This window comes from Staurois parvus, unplaced genomic scaffold (assembly GCF_062004578.1).
Source record: "Staurois parvus isolate SC_StPar_1 unplaced genomic scaffold, SC_StPar_1.0 ptg000244l, whole genome shotgun sequence".
In the NCBI taxonomy this organism is placed as follows: domain Eukaryota; kingdom Metazoa; phylum Chordata; class Amphibia; order Anura; family Ranidae; genus Staurois; species Staurois parvus.
This window is the reverse complement of record NW_028318040.1, coordinates 10,452,248-10,477,102: the sequence shown is the minus strand read 5'-3', so window position 1 is coordinate 10,477,102 and position 24,855 is coordinate 10,452,248. Positions and strand designations below refer to the sequence as shown.

At 41.1% G+C, this 24,855-nt stretch overlaps 1 protein-coding gene across 1 annotated transcript in view; it reads right to left on the bottom strand.

Moving 5' to 3' along the window:
• The window catches only part of LOC149459882 (all-trans-retinol dehydrogenase [NAD(+)] ADH4-like), a 46,558-nt gene extending 33,569 nt beyond the window's left edge, over positions 1–12,989 (bottom strand). Inside the window, exon 1 of the mRNA XM_089680575.1 lies at positions 12,882–12,989. Within this exon, the coding sequence (XP_089536701.1) occupies positions 12,882–12,899 (18 nt within the window). The 5' untranslated portion in view covers positions 12,900–12,989. The remainder of the gene's footprint in view (positions 1–12,881) is intronic.
• Positions 12,990–24,855: the final 11,866 nt, after the last annotated feature.

Here is a 24,855-nt window from a genome sequence, read left to right as displayed (position 1 = left end):
ACAGCTGCTCCGGTTCAGTTTCCAATGGCACCCTTTGTGAGCTGGAGACAGACAACATCGGCTGGGAAATGCCTGGGAAGTGATGTCACCCATAGATTTACTATGGAGCTTCCATTGTCAGCTGCCTCTCCTACACATTAATTTACAATGAAGCCGCTGCTGACAGCTCAGAATGGGACCAGCTCGGAGCAGCTGCAGAACAGGTAAGTATAGAGATTTTTCCTTTATAGGGCTAGATAGATTGGGCTTAGAATGTGGTTGAGTGTAAATTTAGAGTTAGTCAGGTTTTGCCTTTGCTTCCACTTTTAAAGTTTTACCAGACATAGATATGGTCAAACCTATGTCTGTTCCAAGCAGGCCCTAACCTGGGGGGGGTCAAGGGGCCCAGCCATACCTATGCTGCAGAAGGGGCTGCAGGGGGGGCTTGGCGGCATTTACTAGAACATGGGAAATAGTGGCGGGGCAAGGGTGCGCTGAGCACTCAGTTTGCAGACCTGTGAGCAGGACGCATGTGTATGCAAAGGCTGGGGAATCAGTTCTGTGTAGGGTGCATTTTCCTCCACTTGCAGCAGATGAAAGCCAGCTCCTTCTCCCTCTTCCTCTGGTATTCATTTGCTTCAGGAGAAAAATACAGCTCCTCTGTTGTAGTAAATGCCACCCTACATAGAACTGATTCCCCAGCCTTTACATACACATGCGTCCTGCTCACAGCTCTGCAAACTGAGTGCTATGCACACCCTTGCCCTGCCACTATTTCCCATGTTACAGTTCCTAGGTTTTCTGGCCCCTTCTAGCTTGTGATAATAGTACTCAGTGTGACTCTCCCTTCCGGTAACCCAGAACTTATTTGAATGTTCCACCCCCTCCCCCAGTTACCGCGCACAAGACAAACATCATGGCACTGCTGGTTGGAAATGGAGGCTGTGGGTGAGTGATCGGTATCCTGGTACACATGTTGTTGTACAGCTGATATCAGTGCTGTGCAGGGCAGTCAGTGTGTCAGCTCCTTTATGTTTGCTTTTCGAGACCACCCATGGATAACACTGCTTAAAGGTCAGGCTGCTGCCCACTAGTCTCTCTGTATTTTCCTAGTTACTGTTGATACTAGGTACCTGCAGGGTAGCTAGGAGGGCATGTGCCGCATTGAGAGGGGGCCCCTGCGATCTCAATATCACACATGGATAGGAGGGGAGGTGGGGGTGGTATTTACTAGAATACAAAAAATGGCCACTTCCCCAGTCTATAACTGACCTTCACAGCAAGGAGCACATGGAAGGGCGACACAGGTGGACCCGAGGGAACCCACCCCTCCTTAAAGGTACAGGAGCGCACTGGACACCCAGCATGTAGCACAATGGCAGCTAAGGTGTTCAGTGTGCCCCCGCGACCAACAATTTAGCAGTACAAAAAATGGGGTGTACAAAAAATGTTAAAAACAGGGATTTAGTCAGCACACATTTGCAAACACATGCATAAGCTACAGAGCCTCGTCATAGCACCCCAGTATTCTGTAGTTCCTAACTCTACAAATTTTAAGAGCCCCCATAGTAGAGGCACATGTATTTAATGGATAGACCAAGGGCAGGTGGACCTGAGGGAGCCCACCCCTCCTTAAAGGTACAGGAGTGCACCGGACACCCAGCATGTAGCACAATGGCAGCTAAGGTATTTACTAGAACCGATTAGCTATATTTTCCTTCAGCAGCAGCTGAAAGCAGCCTTTTCCTGCTCTCCCTCCCACCACCATTCAGCAGCTGCAGGAGGAAAATATGGTCAATTATTTCAAGTAAATGCTGCCCCCACTGCCCCTCCTGTCTAGATTCTACTTCTTTCTGCTGCTCGGACCTCCTGTGTGCTCCCTTGGCTCTCCTTCCCCCACAGCGCTGCTGGCTCCCCTCCTCTCCTCTCCCACCAGCTGATGGAGGAGATGGTTTCAGGAAGGAGAATGGGGGAAGGGGCTGGTAAAGGTGTCAATTTCCAGCCCTTTCCTTTTATGACTGAACACAGTGAGTGATCTATATTGATCACTCACTGTTTATTCATACTGAAGCACAGTAAACTGTTTTTCCTATGCTTCAGTTTATGAACGAACAGGAAGCTGCTCAGCACAGAGCACGTTCCCATATAGTCACTGTCCAGTGCAACTGAGGCTGCAGAGAAAGGGACTGGGGAATCTCTGTTCTAAGTCCCTTTTTCTGTCTCAACAGTGACCCCTGATATTTCGCCAAAGCCCCCCAACAGGGCTCCCAAAAAATTGTAAAAAATAATAAAAGGTAATATTGCAAAAAATAATTTTAAAATTGTAAAAAATAATTACAAATATAAAATAAAAAAAAATAAAATGACTTACATAATATACTGTGCTCTACTGACACCAACCTCTGCTCTACGGACACCACCCACTGCCCTACTGACACCGTCCACTGCCCTACTGAAACCATCCTCTGCCCTATTGACACTGTCCACTGCCCTACTGACACTGTCCACTGCCCCACCGACATTGTCCACTGCCCTACTGACACTGTCCACTGCCCTACATGAAACTGTCCCCTGTTCTACTGACTGACACTGTCCACTTTTAAGGTAGGCTAAGTTCATATTTTTACAATGGCATTTGTTTTATTAATCTAAGCAGATTTTATGGGTACAATAATGCTTTTCTTTAACCATGCCCCTTTAAGCCTCTCCCACTGTTTACACGATTTGGCTGCACCCACTGTTCACTACTTTGTAGTACTCTCCTTGGGACAGCTGAAGGTATCCGAGATCTTTTACAATTCTATAGTGTGTACTACAAAAAAACATGCTATGCACCTCTAAAGTGTTCAAGTCTGGCTCAAAGAAAAGGTGGCAACCTTAGCCATTGTACCAGAGGAAAGCAACAGCACTTTATGAGGCGAGTTCAAACTCCACCTTTGCAGCAGATTAGAAGGGGTGTTGACTGAATAAAAAAACCCCACAGCCCAGCAGGTCAGGCCTTTAATAAGCCAGCTATGACTGTAGAATGAGGTGATTTCAAGCCTTTACCTCCGTAGCAGATTAGAAGGGGAAGAAAAGAATAAGAGTGCATCAAAGCATCGTTACCCCTCCTAATCCGCAATGGAGGTGAGACCTGAAAGCTCACCTACGTGGTAATTGTGGTAGCCTTCACGCTACATGCACAGCGAGTCACTATAACTAAAACTTTGAAATCAATAGATCAATAGTATGCTATATATATTATTATTACCATACTATGGCTTATTTACTGTATGTATTTATTACGCTTGAACTTCTCTCTCTGGGTGGTGTGTGGATAGAGAAATTCTCTCTTGTTGGGGAAGAATGTCTAGCTTTGCCACTGGTTCTGAGTGCAAGGATAGATAGATATTTAGTCTGTTTGGAGAAAAACTACTGAGTTGTATATCCTAATCAATCAGCTCTGACCTCACGTACAGCCAAATCCTTGTAATTGGCATCTAAGTAGCATCTGGTGTTAATGTGTCGTTTCTTCAAGTGGGTATGGCAACACAGGCACACACAGGGGCGGACTGACCATTTGGAAACTCGGGCACTGCCCGAGGGCCCGGGGTCAGTAGGGGGCCCCATGAGATGCCCCTGGTACCTTTTTCATAGGATTTGGGCAAGGACACAAAGGCCCCATGATCCCCTATTGCCCAGGGCCCCAGGAGTTGTCAGTCCGCCCCTGGGCACACACACAAGGAAGAATTCATGAAGAGAAATACAAAGGAACAAGTAAGACAGGCAATAGTTAAGCAGACGTATACTTCCAGTAGAGGTCCGGGCGGGCCAACAAAAAGAACACAGGCCAGGATCATGGCCAAAAAAAGGATCATTGATTAGAGTTCTGAGACAAAAGTAATTTGATGGGACCATTTTACTGAAAAACCTAGAACATGCTTCTGTCATATTCTCTATTTTACTCCAACAGTAACCAGAAACCGGCGCTTAAATCTCTCTTGCTGCACTCAAAATGGAATAGTGCACTTACTGAGGTGCCGCACTTGATAGATTGGGGAATCTTGATACTAGCAGAAAAAAACAAAACAGGGTGCACTCTCCTCGTGTATTAAGGCAAAAACCAAAAATTTATTAAAAAGATGCAAAAACATACAAGCCATAAAGCTCATAAAAACAGAGACAGGAAGTCAAAGGTGCCAATCGTGGACAGATGAGCTATTGCTCCGAGAAAGAGAGTTCGACTCCCGAAACGCATCAGCCTTTATCTGAGGATAAATACTGTCCACGATTGGCACCTTTGACTTCTTATGGCTTGTGAGTATGTTTTTGCATCTTTTTAATACATTTTTGTTTTTTGCGTTAATGCACGAGGAGAGTGCGCCCTGTTTTTATTTTTTTCTGCTATTCTCTATTTTAACCTATAGGTGGGATAGCTTTTTACTGGAAATATTATAACATGCCAGGAGCTGCACTGACCACAAGACAAAAGATGGATTTGATGAGGCCAAGCAACTAGTTTATCTTGCTCAGAAGCCCACAAAATATTATCATTGATCTATCATACAAGACACTGTGGATACAAAAGTGACCTAAACATCCAAAATACATACTCTCACCATTAACTATTTATAAAAAAGAAATAAAGCCTTTGTTATTGTATTTAATTTAAAGTACTGTCAAAATGTAGAATCTTATATTAATTTCCACATTGTATTTCAGTTACCGGTATTTCTAGCCTACTCATATTATTCAGAATAAGTATAAAGAGTCAGTGAGTGCTCTGGATACATAGAAGAGTGTGAGCTGCTGGCACTAAAGGACCGCCCTTGGTATCCTCACTGGTAAATGAAATGTAAAAGGTGCAGCGCTAAAGTAATACATTTAAAGTAAAATTCTTATAAGTATCTAAAACGTGCATATGAATGAATAAATAATGATGAAATAAATAAAGCAGAAATGAATACATAGCAGCAATACTTGAAAAAAGACACAGTGAGGCGCTCTGATCATTGCTAGTAATCTAATAAATGTGAAAGTAAATAAATAATTGATTTAGCAATAATCAATATACTGATAGGTATGGTGAGGGTATACGTGACACTGAACGGTCAGCATAGAGTGATATTGAATAGATTAGTGACTTGTACATATACCAGATGGCACAATTATGATAAGCAATGATATAGAACAGTCCAGTAAATGAATCCGTGAACAGGTGACTTCCAGTGCTGGTGAATCTGTGAGAAGTATTCCTTTATATGCACTCATCAGAAGCGCATATAAAATGCGCATGAACAGCTGTTTTCTTCCCCAGGCAGGTCAGGCAGCACACCCATCAGTTGTGGGACCATGAAGGCCAAGGAAATCTCAGATAGGGATGATGACACCAAACAACATACAAACCGTGGTAGGAATCCTGAGAAGTTAGCTCACAAATGAGCCAGAGATAACCTGCTGATAGTGTAGTACTTTATTTCAAAGGTTAGGTACATCCATGTGGAGAATACAAAGCAAAAGCATAAAACCACTAACAAAAATGGCCGCTGGACCTTCGAGCGGCCCCGACAGCATGACGTCAATGCACAGAATTTTATATAAAATGTATTACTTTAGCGCTGCACCTTTTACATTTCATATTATTCAGAATGATTTTGAAGTTTGTACACTTAAAGTGGCATTAAACTAAAAACCAATATGGTAACAGCTTACCAATCACGAGATGTAGTGGCTGCATTTCTTTTCTTTCTTTAGGCTTTTTTCCCCTCTGTTTTCACCTGGTAATCTGGTCAGTAACACACCTCTTGTTTTAGAGTGCCCTCACTTTGAATTAAGCAATACAGGGGGCACTGTAGACATTGGGGGCAGAGAGCAGCATTGTCAGTCTGGGGGGAGGAGGGTGTTAGATGTACTAGCAAATTTATATACACTAACACATTGAAGGTGAACACAAGCTGCACTTTATAATCAATTACAGCAAACAGTATTTTTCCTTTTGGAATAAATAAAAGCTGATTATTGTAAGCACTCCTGCCAATGGTTTGTCGCATCCCTGTAACTGCAAGAGAGCCTGTTCTTTTTATAAACAACAGCCTTACTGGCTGGATCACTGGATGAAAATAGAAGAAAGCAAGTCTAAAAAAAGGAAACTAATGGAGCCTTCACATCTAAGATTTGGTAAGTTGCAATTTTGCTTTTGGGTTTAATACTGCTTTACTGTATGAAGATCGTCACACATTTACTTCCTTGAATTCTGTGACACATATTTACTATACCCTGTGAGTTGAGACTGCTGTGTCACAGAATTCACAGAGCCTGCCTTCTGAACTACAGAGGTGCTGAGGGGAGGAGTTTCAAGAGGCAGAGTCAGTACAGGAATCACTACTTGCAGGCAGCAAGGTACCATGGGATTTGTAGTCCTTAGAAATTGAAAGTAAATCACAGAGGAAAAGCTGCAGAGCATGCAGGGAATCCAGGAAGATGTGGAAAGAGATGGCCAGCAGACAGGCAGTCCTCACAACACGAAAGGAGATTTTTCACATACGCTTTTATTGATTTGTCAAAAATTACTATTGTTTGTATTGCTGATGACAATGCTGATGTTATAAAGTGAAAGTATATGCTGTGACCATAAGATATATTTAAATTGTTCTTAGCTGTTTTATTTCTTAGATGGTTCACTACCATAATGGCTGAATGCCAACAAAAATTAGCTGAGGAATTAGAATAATAACTCACACACTGAATTTGAAACCGTCTGGGAGCCCTTTATAAGCAGTAAGAATTCATAGCATTCTTAACTAATTTTTGCCTAGAGATACACAGTCGTATGGCTCCTAGAATCCACTACAGACTTTGCGAGTTAGCAAGTAGTAACCACTTCTGAAACAGAACTGAAAAGTTACTAATTGAATATGAAGACCCAAGGTATGTCTCCCCACATCTGCTGTGGGGTGCAAGTAGTCCCTGATATCATGATGCTCTGCCACTACGCAAGCCACAATCTCTCTCCAACCGTTGCCTGTCACTAGTGTCACTAGACTCCTCCTTGGCTCTGACATGTGGAAGGGGATTTGGGGCAGGGGGATCTGTGCTGAGAGAGGGAAATTGGGAGAGTGGATTTGTATTGAAAGGGGGGGGGGTGCTGGGGGAAGAAAATTTGGCTTGGAGTGGAGATTTTGAGAGTAGAAGACTATTGCTGGGAGGGGGGGGTTAGAAGAATTATGTTTGGGGGATTTGAGGGGTAAAGGGTTAGTGCTAGAGGAGGGGATTTGGGGGGGGGGAGAAGAGGATTTGTTCTCCGAGGTATGGATTTGTGCTAGGGAGGGGGGATTTTGGGGGAAGAGGAGAAGTGCTGGAGAAGGATTTGGAAGAGGGGAAGATTAGAGGTTGAAGGGTGATTTGGAGGGGAGTGAATTGTTGCTGGAGGGGGGGAATTGGTGGAGGAGAGGATTTGTACTGGGGAGGGGGGATTTAGGAGAGAGAGGATTTGTGCTAGTAGGGTGAATTTGAGAGGGGAGATGTTTTGTGCTGAAAGGGGGATTTGGGAAAGTGGGTTTTGTGCCAAGAGGTGAAACATTTTTTGGATGGGAGGGAAAATGGGGGGGGGGGGAGTAGGGGGTGGAGGATTAGTGTTGGGGGGGGTTGGGGGGTTAGGAGGGGGAAATTGGGGGGGGGGGGGGTAAATGGTTAGTGCTGGAGGGGGGGGGGGTGCTGGGAAGGAGAGGAATTACGCTGGGGAGGAAAGATATAGGGGAGAGAGGATATGTATTAAAAGTGGAATTGTGGAGTTTTTCTGTTTTTCTATTTTTCTGCATTTTCTATGTTATGAAATGGACCTTTTTAAATAATATTTATCAAGAATTTTGTAAATTGTTACACATTACACATTTCTGGAGGATATTGGATATATATTTGTTTTTTATTATGTAATATTGAGTGATACCAAATAAACAAACCAATAAAATAAATAGCGTGGCACTAAATATTGAGTTTTCACTTAATTATCTTTACAATGACTTTGTTAAACAATACCCCTTTAAACCTCTTTCACTGTTAATGCAATTCAGCCAGTCAAAATCCCAATCCCTTTTCTTTTGAGCACCAGTCAGTGTCAACAGACATTTTCAAATGACTAATACTTGGCGAAATTTCTCTCGTATGCTTTTTTCATTTCGTTCCTTTTGCTTTTTCTGAAAATAGTCAGTGCCAAGGATGTCTACCTGCTGTCCATCTCCTATAGCCATAATGTGCATGTGTATGGATGGAGAGACCTTTGAGAAGAAAGGTCTTTTAAGGGTCAAACTGTGCCCACATGTCCAATCTGGCCATGTTACAGCATTTGTTTGTAATATATTTTTATTAATTTTCCAGTAAACATTTACAATATAGGATTACGAATACACCCATTAACAAACATAGATAAAGTGAGAGGGTGTAGGCACTCATTAATGCCATTCAAGAAACCTATACCTTCTCTCTGAGTTATATCTGTGAGCAATATTGAAATCAGGTGGCCCACATCTTTTAGAATTTTTAATAACTCCCCTTACACTTGTGAACCCTGCATGCTGCATCCATAATCCTCTTTACCTCTAACCTTCATGTCAAGCAAAGTCAGGCATTTATCACTCCTCAGGTAACGAGGCATAAGACTTTTGGCTGCATTCAAGAGGAAGGGAAGTGCACTATTCTTGAATCTTTTAACTGAAACTACTGCATTATGAAATAAAACTTGGGTCCTTACTAACTGACAGAGATAATATTTATCCATATTAAAATGTCTTCCCAGTATTTTTGAATTTTGGGGCATTGCCACCAATGCTAAATTGTTCCCGATGTTACAGCATTCTTGTAAAGATTCTATTGGATGAACTAGCACAGTGAAAATGTAATTTGAGTGCTAAGGATTTATCACGTCAAAATCTACAGTACGTAACACATACAGCAGTAAATATGTATTTTTATTGAAAGGACATGCAACTAAAAGAAAGACCCTACAGTGCTATTTAAGCATGACATTATATATTTTTCCTCTTTTGGTGATAATGTATTTTCATTTCTTCTCCGCACTTATCACATTCCTGTTCTAATCAGTCTATCAATGTAGATAAAATTCAATATTGCTAAGCAACAGTCTTCCTGGCAAACTGACCGTATTGAAACTGTTATGTAGCTTGTAATTTTAAGTGGTAATTAAAATAAATACAATATATTTATAAAATCATCTGAGACTGTGTACCATTTTTTCATGATATCTGCAAATGCTGGCAACACTAAACACTTGCTTTGCTTTTGGCTCACACACACAACTGTGGATGCTGTCACTTCCTCCGAAGAGTTATACTTCAATGCAACCTGATCTCCTACTAAAACCATGCAGGATCTTCCGAGCCTGAGCAGAATCCTAAACATTGAAATGTCTACACTTATGACTCTCTGTATTGCTACAGGACAACCTGTTCGGATTGAAGCTCTCAGTCTCCAACTGTTATTTTTAATTTCAGGTTCTAATATTTCCATTCTGCAGCACCCTACCTTCTCATCTCTCTTGGTTATGGCTGACTATGCCTTGGAAACAATGACAGCTATTTAGTGCCCAGAGAATTAAACTATCAGATTGTGTTGTTCAGAATAATTATGAGTGAAGAGACCGACACAAAAACACAAGCCAACATCAGTACAAGCTACTTACTACACTTATTTGAGAAAGAATAGTGTAGTATCTGGCTGCGCTGTTGTTAGTTTGTGTTTTTGTGATTGAATGCATGTCCCTTCACTTGCAACCTTTCACAACAATAGCACAAGCTGACAGTTTCACTCTCTGGGCTCTGAATAGGCTGGTCCTGGCTCAGTCTGCAATGAACAGGAAAAAAAACTGTCAGCCAGCTTAGAAGCACACCTGAGAACTTACATTTCCGGAATTTGTATTCCAAAGATGTAAACAAAGCTCTGCATGTGTGGCGTCTTTTCCCTTTATGTTTTACATGTTTGCATGCAGTGTGTATGTATATTGTATGCATTTATGTGTATGCAGTTTGTATGTTTGTTACATGTATGTGTCTGCAGTGTGAATGTATGCTGCGTGTATGTGCATATGCTGTATGTGCATGCATGCAATGTATATGTAGGTTGTATGCATGTTTATGACATGTGCATGTATGTTGCACATATGTGTATGCAGTGTTTATGTATGTTGCAAGTATGTGCATGCAGTGTATATGCATGTTGGATGTATGTGTATGCAGTGTGTGTGTATGTTGTATGAATGTATGTATAGTATGCGTATGCAATGTATACAGTATGCATGTTGCATGTACTGTATGTATATGCAGTGAGTATATATGTTGTATGTGTGTGCAGTGTATTCTGTATGTGTGTTGCATGTATGTGTATGCATGTTGCAATTATATGTGTGCAGCAGGGGCGGACTGACAACTCATGGGGCCCCCGGGCAATAGGGGATCATGGGGTCCCTGTGTCCTTGCCCAAACTCAAAAAAGCCTATGAAAAAGGTACCAGGGGCATCTCATGGGGCCCCCTACTGACCCCGGGCCCTCGGGCAAGTTTCCAAATGGTCAGTCTGCCCCTGGTGTGCAGTGTGTATATATGTTGTAATAATGTGTGTAGTGTATATGTATGTTGTGTGTGTATGTATACAGTGTGTACTGTGCATGTATGTGTATGCAGTGTGTATGTATGTTGTATGCATGTGTATGCAATGTGTTAGTATGTTACATGTATCTGAAATTCAGTGTATATGTGTGTGTTGCAATTGTGTGTATGTGCAGTGTATATGTATGTTGCCTGTATGTGTATGCAGATATGTATGCATATATGGGTATGCCATGTGTATGTATATTGCACATGTGTATGCAGAGTACATATGTTGCATTTATGTGTATGTTGTATGCATGTACAGTATGTGTAGGCAGTATACATGTATGTTGCATGTGTGTATGCAGTGTTTATGTATGTTGCATGTACTGTATGCATGTGCATGCAGTGTGTATGTATGTTTTATTCATGTAAGTGTATGCAATGTGTAAGTATGCTGTATGTATGTGCATGCAGTTTGCATGTATGTTGTATGCATGTGCATGAATTGTGTTTTTATGTTGCATGTATATGTATGCAGTATGTGTGTATGCTACAATTATGTGTGTGCAGTGTATATGTATGTTGTATGCATGTATAAATGTTGTATGCAGTGTGCATATACTATATGTGTATAGCTGGAACTGCTATTCTATGTATGTATAAGACGGTGGTGGTGAAAGAATCACAGGGAGTGCTGTGGGCTGGGCTGCAAATACTTCTAAACTATGTATGTCACATACACCTGACCCCTGCATTGACTGCGCCCAACAGTATGTCATGTAAGACAAGGCTGACGGCAGCTGTGCTAAAGTGACTGAACAGAATACCTTAGGTTAAATTATTTGTTTTTTGATGTTCTAGCCATACACAGTATTAGTAGAATTTTGTGGAAAATGTTTCATTTTATCAGTGTTTGATTTTCTTATTATCAGTGTGGTCAAATCGACATTTGTTTTTGATCAGACTGACAAGAAAATTTGAAGGAGCAGGATGGAAAATTTTTCTTGAACAAACAAATGTCTAACAATGTATGTGGTTTTCATTTGCATAATTACATTGATTTCAAAATTAAATGAAAGCTACATGAGGTTTTGAAGTCATCGAATGAGAATTTTTAAATGACTGGTTTGTACAAATATTCATACAAACATTTGCTTGAAAATCAACTGGTGTATGGTCTGTAGTTGATGAGCACCAAACAACTTGTGAGGGGAATTATATTGTAAAGCGCTGAGCAAACTGTTGGCGCTATATAAATCCTGTATAATAATAATTGCAAGCTAGATAAGAGATTCATGAGTTTTGAAGTTTTGAAAGCAGGAGTTTGAAAAGGTGAGTAAAAGTAAATAGAAGCTAGATTGGTACTGACAGGAGAAGAATCTATAGAGTAGGAGCAGAGATGGATGACACCAAAGGTAAAATGGATACTATAATGTACGTTGAAACCCTTTCTGGACCCTGTATCTGCACTGCCAGCTTTTTCTGATACTCAGTGACCGCAAATAATTCCTGGACTCTAATCACTGACACATTATGAGGATTTATGAGCATCTCGGGCTATATCCTGCAGAATTCTTCCTAAATATGTATTCTTGGCATAGCTGTGAATGTATGCTTATGGCACAGACAGGGAAGAGCCAGGAGGATTGAGTGCACCCCTGATATTATTTTGGAGGAGAAATAGTCCAGTTTTCTAACCTAATTGACTGTTTTCGGAAAGCAAATAGATAGCCGATAACTGACGTCATCTTCATGTCGATTGCTAGCTTTAGCAAGCATTAACAACATAGAGGTCTAGCTGCTACTTATGAGCTTAGAAATAATGATTTTCTAAAAATGTTCAGTACATTTAAAGTTTTACATTTTACTTTTCATTATTTTATGCATATGCCTAAAAAACATTAGGTTGGTTTTGGGCAGAGAAAAAGATCATTAAAAGCCATATCTGGGGTACAAAGACATTTAATGTGTAAGTATATGTAGATTGCATTTATCGTTCACACTTTCTACTGCTTCTGCTATCTCCTGTACCTACAGTATACTCCTTGAGTGTGCTCTGCCTGCTTGCATATAGTAAAATATTCTGCACTGTAGGAATATGTTATATTTTGGACTGCAGACCAGTCGCTTACTTCTAAAATACACAGAAAACAAATTGTGTATAAACATTATTACTCTCAGTTTGATTTTTTTCTATCCCTGCTGCATGATGGCAAACTTAGGCTGATTGCAGTTTCATATGTTGTATCTCAGAATGTGGCATTTTCTATAGAGCAGATGAAATCAAACAAGATATTTAGTGGCAAACATGTAGACTTTCTTACTTGCCCAGCTGTGCTCATTGTGACGTCTCTGTTGATGTTGGATGTGCTGGCTGCTTTCTCCAAGTGCACAGAATGATGCCTGATATGGTTTAAATATCCCACTGTTTCTCCAGCCCCCAACCCTCCCAAGCCTCTCCTCTCTTGCTATTACTGTACTACAGTACAGATAACACAGGTATCATAAAAAGGCACCACTGCTCATAAACCTAAATGTAACTTAAGCTATTGTTAAAGAGCAAGGCTGTACTGATCTTGTAAAAATATAGACCTTTACCCTGTTGATTTTATGCTGCACCAAAAAGTTGCTTGAGGTGTTAATGGTCACAAACCTAAAGAAGATGAATAATTAAATTAATAGTAAGCATCACAATAATGCGCACAACTGCAAAAAAAAAAAAAAGACCTTTTTTTGTATAAGTACAGTATTTTTTTATGGATCTTAGTGCAGGTCAATTGCTTATTATGACTCCATGGACAGCTGCGTAAAAATCAAACTTGTTCTGCATTCAGAACTATAATATCAAAGCAGAAAAATCTGTGCCCAAGGTCAGTAATTTACGCATGTATTACGATATATTAAAATATTATATAAAATATATATTACTATATTATATTAACATATATTAAAATGTGCACACAGCTGCGCACAAATCAATAAACTTGTGCTGCATTCAGAACCATAATATCGAAGCAGAAAAATCTGTGCTCAAGGTCATTAATTTACACAAGTATTAAGATATATTAAAATATTAGATTAAATATATATTAATATATTAACATATATTAAAATGTGTTTATATGTGTAAATTTTACCATATGACCTCTGGAATGTTTTACCCCTTTCATGACCAGAGCTTTTTTTGCTACTCTGCAACTTTACCTGGCAGCTGCTCTGCCATTCAACACTGTACACTAATGAAATTTATATAATTTTTTCACACACATGGAGCTTTCTTTTGGTAGTATTTGATCACCACTGGGTTTTTCATTTTTTTGCAATATAAACAAAACAGACAGAAACTTTAAAAAAACAAAAACAAAACTATTTTCTACTTTCAGCTATAAAACATACTCAATAAAATGTAATTTCTTCACAAGGCCATTTAGGCCAAAATGTATTCTGCTATATGTATTTGGTAAAAAACAAAATACCAATAAGTGTATATTAATTGGATTGCATTAAAATGTTTGCATCTACAAACTATGGTATGTACTGTATATTTGGAAATTGATCAATCCTGATGTACTGATGACCTATCGCATCTCTTAAAGTGGTAGTAAACTCAATACAACTAAGCCGCGAGAAGCATAATACCTGAATTAAATGCACTTTTAAACAACAATTTATGAATTCTGTAGCCCGTTCTGTCTCCATCTTTGTGGAGTCCTCCCACTCCTTTCCTCACCCAAACTTCTGCCCAGCGCAGCAATCTCACACATGCACGGTAAGGTTATACCAAGGCACTGGTGAATGGTCAGCAATCTCGCAAGAGTAGTGCTGACGGCGACATGGTACATAGCTGTATTGATTGACGGCACACTGAGTGTGCTCTTAATCTGGATAACAATGCGCATGTGCAAATGACGTAATTGAATTGAGTGTGCGATATCTTCTGAACAGTACACCTGAAAGAACTTTTATAGACGCCAACGAGTAAGTAATTTTATACTGGTTTACATGATGCTGACTTGTCCTGGCACGTTTACTAACACTTTAATGCCCTTAAAATGCCAGTACAGTACAAATACCCCCAAATGACCACTTTTTGAAAAGTACACTTAGTAGATAGTATAATTTTTTGGAAAATGAAAACATTAAATATAATGTGTTTTTTCACCATTTTCTTTCTACATACTGTCACCAGTGCAGTACAGAATCAACATATGACTGATGTGGCAGTGATCAGGGATACTGGCTGGTGTTAGTAAGTAAAAAAAGAAATTTTAATTACATTTTTAAAACACTTTCTTCTTTTTTTTTAAACTTTTTTTTCTTCTTTTTTTACATACGTTCATCACAGTAATTCAGTGTCACAATGGTATACTGGGGGGGGGTTCAGGGATTCTTTTTTGTACACTGTGATTGCTATTACAGTGATAAACACTGTAACAACAATAAATTGAACTGTCATGAATGGGTTTTTATTCATGACAGCTTGCTTCTGTTGACATGCTGTGATTTGTACAGCTAATCACATGGTACAGGGTGCTTTGATTGGCCCAGGTACCATGTGATAGTTGTAGGCCAATCACAACATCACTACAGAAAGCACAGCTGTTATGAATGAAACTCTTGCATAACAGTTTTGTACATTTTGCTATGTGATCACATGATCCACCGGCCATGTAATGGAAACCATAATTATTAGGGTTTATGGTAGTGGGTGCACCAGTGCACACGTGCCAGGCAATGTATTTTTACATTGCTGAGCCTGGCCATGCCGCCCATCCACAGTAAAAGTACTGTGGGCGGGTGACAGGTAGTTAAATATTGGGTTTCAAGACAGAGTTAATAGAAAAGAAGAATGCTTTTACGGATGTTTTAGGCATATGCATGCACTTTATTGAACAGTTTGTGTGTTTTCTAGGATCTTGCTGGCAACTTATGTTCAGTAATTTCATTACAGCCATGTGCATGAGCTCTAAGTTTATGAGAAAAGGCACTATTAGTAGAAAAAATGTCACTAGGTCAAAACTTCACTATTTCGCCGAGTAATTGACCTCCTGTATTCAGAATGCATCAAAGCAGTCGCTTGGCACCTGGAACTAAGTAAAGATCACTGGAGTACTGTCTACTTTAGAGATACCCAGCTTTCAGGGGGATCAGCCAGGTATGGTATATGCATAGTTACATTGGTCCAATGTACATATATATTAGTGGTGCACTGAAATGAAAATTCTGGTGCTGAAACCAATACAGAAAACTCAGAATGCATGTCGCCGAAAACCGAAACCAAAACTGAAATGTCTGCGTAGGAGAGGGTGGAAAGGCTCAAATTTTTTTTTTACTTTAATGTGTATTTTTATTTATTTTTTGAACTTATGATTTAATTGCTATCACGTAGGGGACCAATAGTCCCTTATGTGATAGCATATGAGTGACAGGTCCTCTTTGTAGGGGGTGGGGGTCAGTGTGAGCAAGAAGGGGGCAGGAGAGGAACTGTGTGTACATTGAGGGAGCAGTGTATACACTCAGGCTCCCTCACTGGCTGCCCCTATATGTCACTGCAGGTTTTTAAATGTAATTAATGGCTTTTTTTCTTCATTATAGCTCCAAGAAGGAGCTGTCATTCTCCCCGCCACTAAAGGAAATAAAGGGGTGGGGTCACCAGTGAGATTATGCGGTGACCCCATGCATTTGTTTCCTTTGGCATCGGGAAGAATGACAGTTCCTTCTTGGAGCTATAGTGAAGGGGAAAAAAGCCAGTAATTACATTTAAAAACCTGCAGTGACATTTACCGGTAGCTCGCTGTATCTGCCTTTCTGCGAGGCCCCCCTGCTGTGCCTCCCACCCTCTGTGCAGATGTGCTCTACCTCCTGCCCTGTGCTATGCTGCCACTGTAGTGAAGATAGGAAGGTAGGACAATTTCCAGCACTGTTTTTGATGTTTTGCGGAGTACTGTGGTTTTAGAGCTGTGGCACAACAACAAATGAAAAATTCCCACAGAGGTAATGGTTTGACCTGAGGCACTTGGTAGCAAAGTCATCCAGTAGAAGCAGTACTGAGAATGTGCATTCCTTATTCTTTTCCCAGCTATTAGCCCAAAAGGAAATCTTTGCTGTTGCTACCTCTATTTGGTATTCCAGGGTTTCTGGATTTGTTCCATTGCCTAACTTCAGGGTTCTGGTCGCCTCCAATTGATTGCAATCCTCACCAGCTTCTGCTGTCTAAGTTTGTGAGTATGTATAGCTTGAGTGTGCATCAGTTGTTGTCCACTATCCGGTGCTTTCCACATATCTCGTTTACAGATGTAGAGAGCAAATCCAATTCAACATTTACTCTTCTATTGTTTCAGAGAACAGATCACTTATATCCTTAGAAGAATCCAATACTTGTATTTTAGTTCCTGGACCCTCTATTTTCATTTCATCACCCTTATAACAGTTTTTTTAGCTTCACCATCTGTGCCTGAGACCCACATTGTGTCTTACAGGCCTTCTATAACCTTTTTGGACTTATGTCAGTCTGTGTAACATTATCTTCTGGACTCTGTTAGCAGTTTCAAACAGCACCTAAGCCCCATCGTGGGTAGATTTTAGTCTCTACCATTTCTCTTCCATTATACCTACCTCCTACATTTGGAAATGTTTCTTTTTGAGATTGTGGACTGCTTTTATAATCCTTGCTCCATTATATTTGTGTGCAGAGGCATATATTTCCTCATAGAAAATTTCTTGGTTTTAACTTGTGACATCTTGTCTCAATGGATTTAATTCCCTAATAAGTACTCCTCTAACACAAAACAAGGCCCTTGCAACTTGTTGAGCAGCTGTCTGTAGCCTTACACGTCAGTTATGATAACCTCTCAAAGGCTTCTAAGTAGGTATTTCCCATTCCAGCATTATCTATCCATCTGCAAAGGGCACCTTAGTTATGTGCCTGGAATGTAAAAAATATGTGTAGCGCCCTCTAGGTAGAGAGGGGTTTTTTTTTGTTAGTCAGAGACTTGTCAGAACCCTGGCATGAGTCAGTCTGGAAGTGAGGCAATGAGGTTACCTCAGGCTGAGAGGCTCTACAGGTCAGGGCTTCTGGAGCCCTCCCGCCCTTCTAGAAACTGGAGGAATTTTCTATAAGAGGGGCAGATGAAGGAAGGAGGCCTAGACTTGCATGTTTAAGGGAACTTGGCCAATCCCAAGGCAGAAGGCATGGCATGGTGGCTAGGAGCAACATTTAAATGTGAGAGAGCCTGTGCAGCAGAGTGGTACTGGTGTTTGGGTGGAAGATAGACCAAGGAAGATGCTGGAGCATGGAGCCTGGGAAGAGGCCTTATGGAGGAGGGCCTACCTACAGGCTGGAGCAGACAGAACGATCTCCTCAGCCCTACAGTCTCCTAGGAAGGACAGCCTGTCAGCAGGGAAGGAACCAGCCCAGCATAAGCCCTGAAGGCAGCTGCAACCCACTAAGCTACAGGACAGGACAGTTTGAATACTTCTATACCCTTTGAGCCACAGAAGGGAGAGGGTAGTCAGGTGCAATACCCAACTAGAGGTATATCTTGCCTAGGGATACCCTCAGGACAGCTGGGTGGATGAGGAGAGTTTCATATGGGGTCTGAGGAGGTACACAAAAGGGGCTCCCTAAAGAGACTGCTGCTGATTTTTGATCCACATTTTGTACAGTGTTTGCTAAGAAGTTGTCCTTGAGTTTTACAGTTCCTTTGGCATCCCATATACCCCTAGACCCCATCCAAGTTGTTAACCCCTAACAAAAACAACAAAACCAATCTCAAGGACTGTTTTACTGACTCTGGGAGAAAGTGTGGAAAAATGAGTGTTGCCTGGCTGTGCAGAGATTAAGGGGGACCCAAAAATCTATTGCACCATATGCTTCTACCCTTTACTGTGTCATGCCGAAATCTCCTGGTTCTCTTTATGAATGCCAACTTTAACATGGAATGTCTGTAGATGGGACAAAAGAATCCTCATTTTCATCTGCTACTGCTGCACAACCTTGTTGGTGTTCACAGTTTACCTCTCACTTGAACTTGAAGGCAGTAGCCTTCCCTTTAAGGCTTTTTATAAGTGGTTATTGCTCTTTCTTTCTTTTGGGTCCCTTTGAAAGTTATTTTCTTTGGGTTTGGATGCTAAAAATTCTCATTGTAGCTCCCACACTAGACCCTGCAATTGGACATCTTTTTCAGTTGCCCTTCCCTTCATTTCTGGTGTCATTGCACCTCAGCGTGCTTAGTTTCAGATTTTTTAGGTTCCCCACATCCAAACACCTTTGGTTCCTGTGTTCATAGGTACTTCTTTTGAGGAATTCTTTACTTTCCTTCTTTTTTATATAAGGAGATTACTGTTATCCAAGATGTTTGCACTTATGGTGCTTTATTATCCTCTGCCCTGTATCTCTTCTGAGAGACCTCTCGATCTGCAAGATTGACAACACTCAGTTACTATTTATACCTTCCAAAATTAAGAACTGACTATCTTCAATTTCTTCAATTTGCTAGTCTTCAATTTGCTATGGATTCGTCTAGAGCACTGACTTTTGTGTCCCCCTGGTGAACCCTTTTTATATGGTTTCCTCTATAAGGAACTCTTTGCAGACTTTCCTTCAAGGCTATTAATTTCTACATACCTGTACTTGTGTGAGATGAAGATGCGTTATTTATGATCCTCATTGGAATATTATTCAGTCATCCAGGAATGCTTACAGTCTTACAGTCAACTGTTGTTGAACCAATATGATCCAAATATAGTAGAGCACTCTATAACATACAAATAAGATGAGACCTGTCTCAATTAAGTATTATGGTATAAAAATTTGACCATTGTTATGGTATAAAAATTTGACCATCGTCTGCAAATCATTGCTCTAACTTCTTTTACCTGAAGTCATTGGTTAGGCATTATCGGCTTAAGTTTTTTTTTTTGCTGTTGTTTAAATGCTGTTTTCACTTATGACACGTTCTCATTTCTTCTGTTGTTCTTGTTGTTACATGGTATATTTCTCCTAGGTGTTTTATTGCTTCATCTTTCTTTTGGTGGACTGTAACTTGGATCTTTCATTGTTTGAAGTCCACATTCCTTAGGTACACTTTTTCCTCTTTGGGGTGTTGCTGTATTGATTTACAAGTTTCAGTTTTCTCTCTTTTGGTTCCCTCTCCCTATTTGTAGCTCTTCTCCTTTGATTGACTCTTCTTCATATAACTTTCTGATCAGGCTTGCTTTCTTCTAGTCTATGCATTCTATACATTCCACATTGCCTAGATCTCTCTCTGCCCATCCTCTCAGTTGAATTGCTTTTTGGATGTCCAAATTGAATCTGATTTACATGTGGTCTCTTAATTAATGATAAAGAAAACAGAATTTTTGTACTTACTGTAAAACCTTTTTCTCAGAGTTCATTAAGGGATACAGGTCCCCCCTCTGTGTTTGTGATCAACTATTAAATGGACTTCTACAAAACTGAAGCATGGTGGAAGTGGAAGCGGTATACCTGATAGGCTGACTTTTCTGTGATCTTCTGATGGAACAATAAAGCTTTGTGATGGCCGAAGTCTTCGGAGTGTGGACGGCTTGTGTGTTTATGCCTGGAAGTGTCAGTTTTTGAAAGTAGTTTTTTCTTTTCAGTGCAGAAGAGATCAATGATGCAAATCGAAGGGGAGGTAAAGATTTACTATGGTATACTTTACTGAAACTTCCCACTCCTCTCACCATGTTCTTGGTATGCCAGTATTGATAAGAGTATTGCCACTATATAAATTGACCTAAAAAACTTAAAACTGACCAAGGAAATTTGAAAAGATTTGGTCTTCTTGAATTGACACGCAAGGTTTCTCAAGATTGTGTTGTATTCGCTTTGCACTCCTCTTTTTCTTTCTCCCCCCTTCCCACTTTTTTCCCCTGGCCCTTCACACCCTCCCACTCTTTTCCTGCCTTTCCTTCCCATTCTTATTCTACTTTTTTTCTCTATGTATTCTTTTATATCAGCCATATCTCTTATATGCTACAACATAGATGTTATACATATCTTATCTCTCTTGTATGCTATGGTGACTGAAAGGCCTGTCTCTATGGGATTTTGAGAGTATGCTATGTCTTTGACATATGTTTCTACTGTATCTGCCTGTATGTCTACTGTGTAATTCTCAAGAAAACATTTTCACTGGTTAAAAAAATCGAATTTAAGCTAATAATTTACGTGTAGTGTGTGCATGTATTATTTTTTCAACGTGAGCATATGACTATATCCATGGCAGCGGACAATGAACATTTCTGGACAGCTGTGGTTATATCTGGTCAGCACAATAAACGTTACCAAGTACAAAGGAGAAAATCACAACTGTACACAGAGGAGCTCATGTAATTAATTCTATTTTGTTTGCCAATCCTAAATGTTATCACCAACTACTTAGGAACAAACCATGTTGTTCTTGCAGCGATATTTATTCTGTAACTGATATAGTTCTGTAGGAAGAGGAATATTAAGAAACTGCATATTCTGTTTTTGCTAAATCGATATCTTTGTTTACCTTCTATCTGTTCAAGATAATGCATGTATTAGGAAAATAAGTGGATGTCATAAATGTATTTTAGCACTACATGATGTCTGTTGGTGTCCTATTATTGTATTGTGGCAGTTCTATTGCTATATCAGGTTGCTATATTTGAAGCAAAGTTTTAAAATTATTCATGCTTTACTGCTAAGAAAGACTCGCCCATATCCTGTGCAACGCCAAATGTCCCACCATAACATTTCATACAGCTTTGCTTTCTACAAAAGAAAGCAATGGGATTAAAACCAGTTTCTATACTACTTTTAGTAAAATCAAATGCTGGAAACATTTGCAATATTTGTGGAAGCTATCTCTACTAGTAAAAGGGGTGGTTTCTACATCACAGACACACCATAGACACTGACTTATGGTATACAGTATATTAAAAAAAAAGTTTTTTACGTACCTTAAAATAAAGTTACTAGTTTCCATGTTCCCCCTCAAAAATATTTAACAAATTCTAAAACTGATATTTTCCTTATGGTTGGATGTTAGCAGGTATCAGTTGTGATTGGACTCTCCTTTAGTAAGTAAACACCTTTGCGTTTACAAGTAATGCTGAGATGCTGCAAGTTTTTTTTCATGTGTAGCACCCTCCTAGTTAGCTACAGGGAGCTAGACTACAATTGTTAGCTAGGGTTGAGTAGCAGCCTGGGTGTGCTAGCCAGCAGGGGTCAAAATTTGGTCAGAGCAGAGAGACTCTGCAGACTAGCCCTCTGTAAGTTCCCCCTGCTCTGGAACTTTGGAGAAAGGTCTAGAGGCAGTGGGTGGATCTGAGGAGTGGCTCATCTGTGTTCTTAGAGGATCCTGGGCAATTCCCAACAGGAGGTTTGGCAAGGGGCCAGGACAACCTTTAAAAGTAACTGAGCCTGCTCTGCAGGGAGAGATGGAGTGTGGGAGCAGGAGAGGAGAGAAGAATGTGAGGCTGGAGGCAGAAGTCAGATGGAGAGGGGCTCACCTGCAGTCAGAGTACCTTGGAAGGCTGAAAGCTTGGGAGTTCACCAGCCCCTGCGAGAGGACCACCTGTGCAGCAGGGAAGGAGCAGCCCAGCTAGAAGGCCACCAGCAGCACAGGAGAGGGACCAAGTGCTTAGACCTGCACCTCCTGAGCCACATATGGGAAGGAGCATTCTGGTGGGAAACTGGATTAGCTGCTACCCAGGACTGTTTCAATATTTAACGGGACAGGCACTGGATCCCATGCCCAGGGATTAACCCAGAGCTGCTGGATTAGGAGAATCTGGGGTCTGGGGTAGTACATCTGGAGAGGCTGGCTAGCTCCCCAGAAGAGGAATTTTTGCTGTAAAGACTTATAAATAGTCTCAGAAAGTTTGTCCTCAGTTCCAGTTCCACTGGGCATCCCGTACACCCCTTACTCCATCCAAGTTTATTATCCCCTAATAAAACATTGAAAACAAGCTCAAGGACTGGTTACTTTCTCCTGGATGCAAACCTGAATGAAAATGCATGTTGTCTGGCTGTACGGGACTATAGGGGACCCAAATCTTCAGTAACTCCTAAGGGGGCAGTGCCACATATTCGTTGTTACTTCTGTAGTATCAGTTACTGCATTAAATAGCACACTAAGTTTCAATAATTGTAACAACAAAAACTTGTCATGTGAGATCTCACATAAGACTTTTATTAAGAAAGATAGAAATCATTAATTAAAGCACATTGATCTAGAGCTGACTGCATCAAATTATGACAAGTGAAAAGCAATTAGTTGTTATGGGTAACCAATTAAAGCGGTGATAAATCCAAAAAGAAAAGCTATTGTAGCCTACCAATTCTTAGATTTGGTGACTGCCTTTCCTTTATTTCCATGTAGTGATTTGGATAGGTTTTTTTTATACCACTGGCTAGTTTAGAGGAGCTGGGAGGGTTGTTGCGAATTTCCTGGAATTGGACTTTAAGACATATGGCTTAGTGCACACAGTTTCTCATTATACTTGTGGTATAAAGTGGTAGTCAACTGCAGCTAAGAAAATTAAAAAAAAAATCCTCTGCAATGTCATAATGTGCTAGTATGCATCGCATACTAGCACATTATGAAGGACTTAGCTTAAAACGAAACCCTTCAGCAGTGCGCTGTCACCGCTGCAGAGGCTTCCATCTTCACCTGGTCTTCCTTCCGGGTTTGCACTCTCCAGCAGTCTGACTAGCTGAGATGCGATGATCTTACTCCCAAGCATGGAGTCCGCGGAGTCCAAAGCCATGGCACAGTGCTCTGAAGGCACGGCACGGGTATGCCACTCCTTCAGGGCGCATGCGCCAGCTCTCAAAACAAGCGAATATCTCCTAAACGGTGCACATTCAGGAGATATTAATTTTACCCACAGGTAAGCTTTATTGTAAGCTTACCTGTAGGTAAAAGTATAAAAAAAGAGTTTACTACCACTTCGAAGGCTAGGTTCCTCTTTGAATCCTTTTGTAATATCATTTCTGGCCCAGTCATCCCAGTGCTCTTATTTCTCACTTACCTTATCCACAGAAGGTTTGAAATTTCATGTTTCTGTCTGAGTTTTAAAAAAGATTAAAAAAAAAAAATTATTTCTGCTTGCATCACTTCCTTTAGGCCATCCCCCATCATTCACTGTGTTGTTGCATCACAGAAAAGGGTGTGATAAGGCGTATATCACCAATCTGGACCACACCTCTCTCATTACTGTACTATCACATAGTCTCCTACTTCTTCCATTAAGGTGAAGATCTTTTGATCTCCCATTGTGAGTTCCCGCTATGTGAAGATGTGAATGGGTCCTGACAGATGAATGTCTCCATCCACTCTCTCTTATGTACTTGTTTAAAGGTGGCTATACACTATGCAATCTGATTGTACAATCTCTGTACAATTTCCTTTAGATTTACCAGAACTATGAAATAGGAGGACCCACCTATCTATCCATTCACTCTGTATCCAATCAGGCAGACCTAGGGGCGTAGATGGGGGGGGGGGTTAGGGGGGTCTGAACCCCCTCTAGAGGAGAGTTGCCAACCATTCCTGCAGCCCTCGAAATTTCTACTCATTCGCATGTGGAAATAAGGTGGGGGCGGCAAGCAATGCCAGGACGACTAGGGGTGTGTGGGAGGGGTGGTGGTGGGGGCAGCGACAAGCAATGAAGCAGCTGAAGGAGGAAGAGGAGGAGAATCGACTTCCAGCTACTTCATTGAAAGACATACAGGAAATTGCTGCTTGCCACTGACCCCACCGCTGCACAAAACATACCTGATCGTTCAGTTTTCTTTTTGGCCCACCCACTGTGTTCTGCTCACTGTCCAGCCCCCCTCCATCCAATAGGAGAAGAGGGGAGAGAGGCTGGATCTGCTCTGTCTCCCCCTGTGCCACACCTCCTCTGAAGCTGCACAGACTGCAGTGTGGGCGGGAAACTTAACACAGAGCAGCCGATAGCTCTGACCGAGTCATGGTAAGTCTGAGCGAACCTTCCTTTCACCCCTTCCTTCCTTCCTTCCTTCCTTCCTTCCACTCACCCATCCCTTCCTTCCTTCCACCCACCCATCCATCTCTCCCTTCCTTCCTTCCTTCCTTCCTTCCTTCCACCCCTCCCTTCCTTCCTTCCTCCCTTGCTTCCAACCACCCACCCTTCCTTCCTTCCACCCCTCCCTTCCTTTCACCCACCCATCCCTTCCTTCCTTGGTTCCACCCACCCCCTCCTTCCTTCCACCCCTCTTTTCCTTTCCCTTCCTTCCTTCCTTCCACCCCTCTTTTACTTCCACCCACCCCTCCCTTC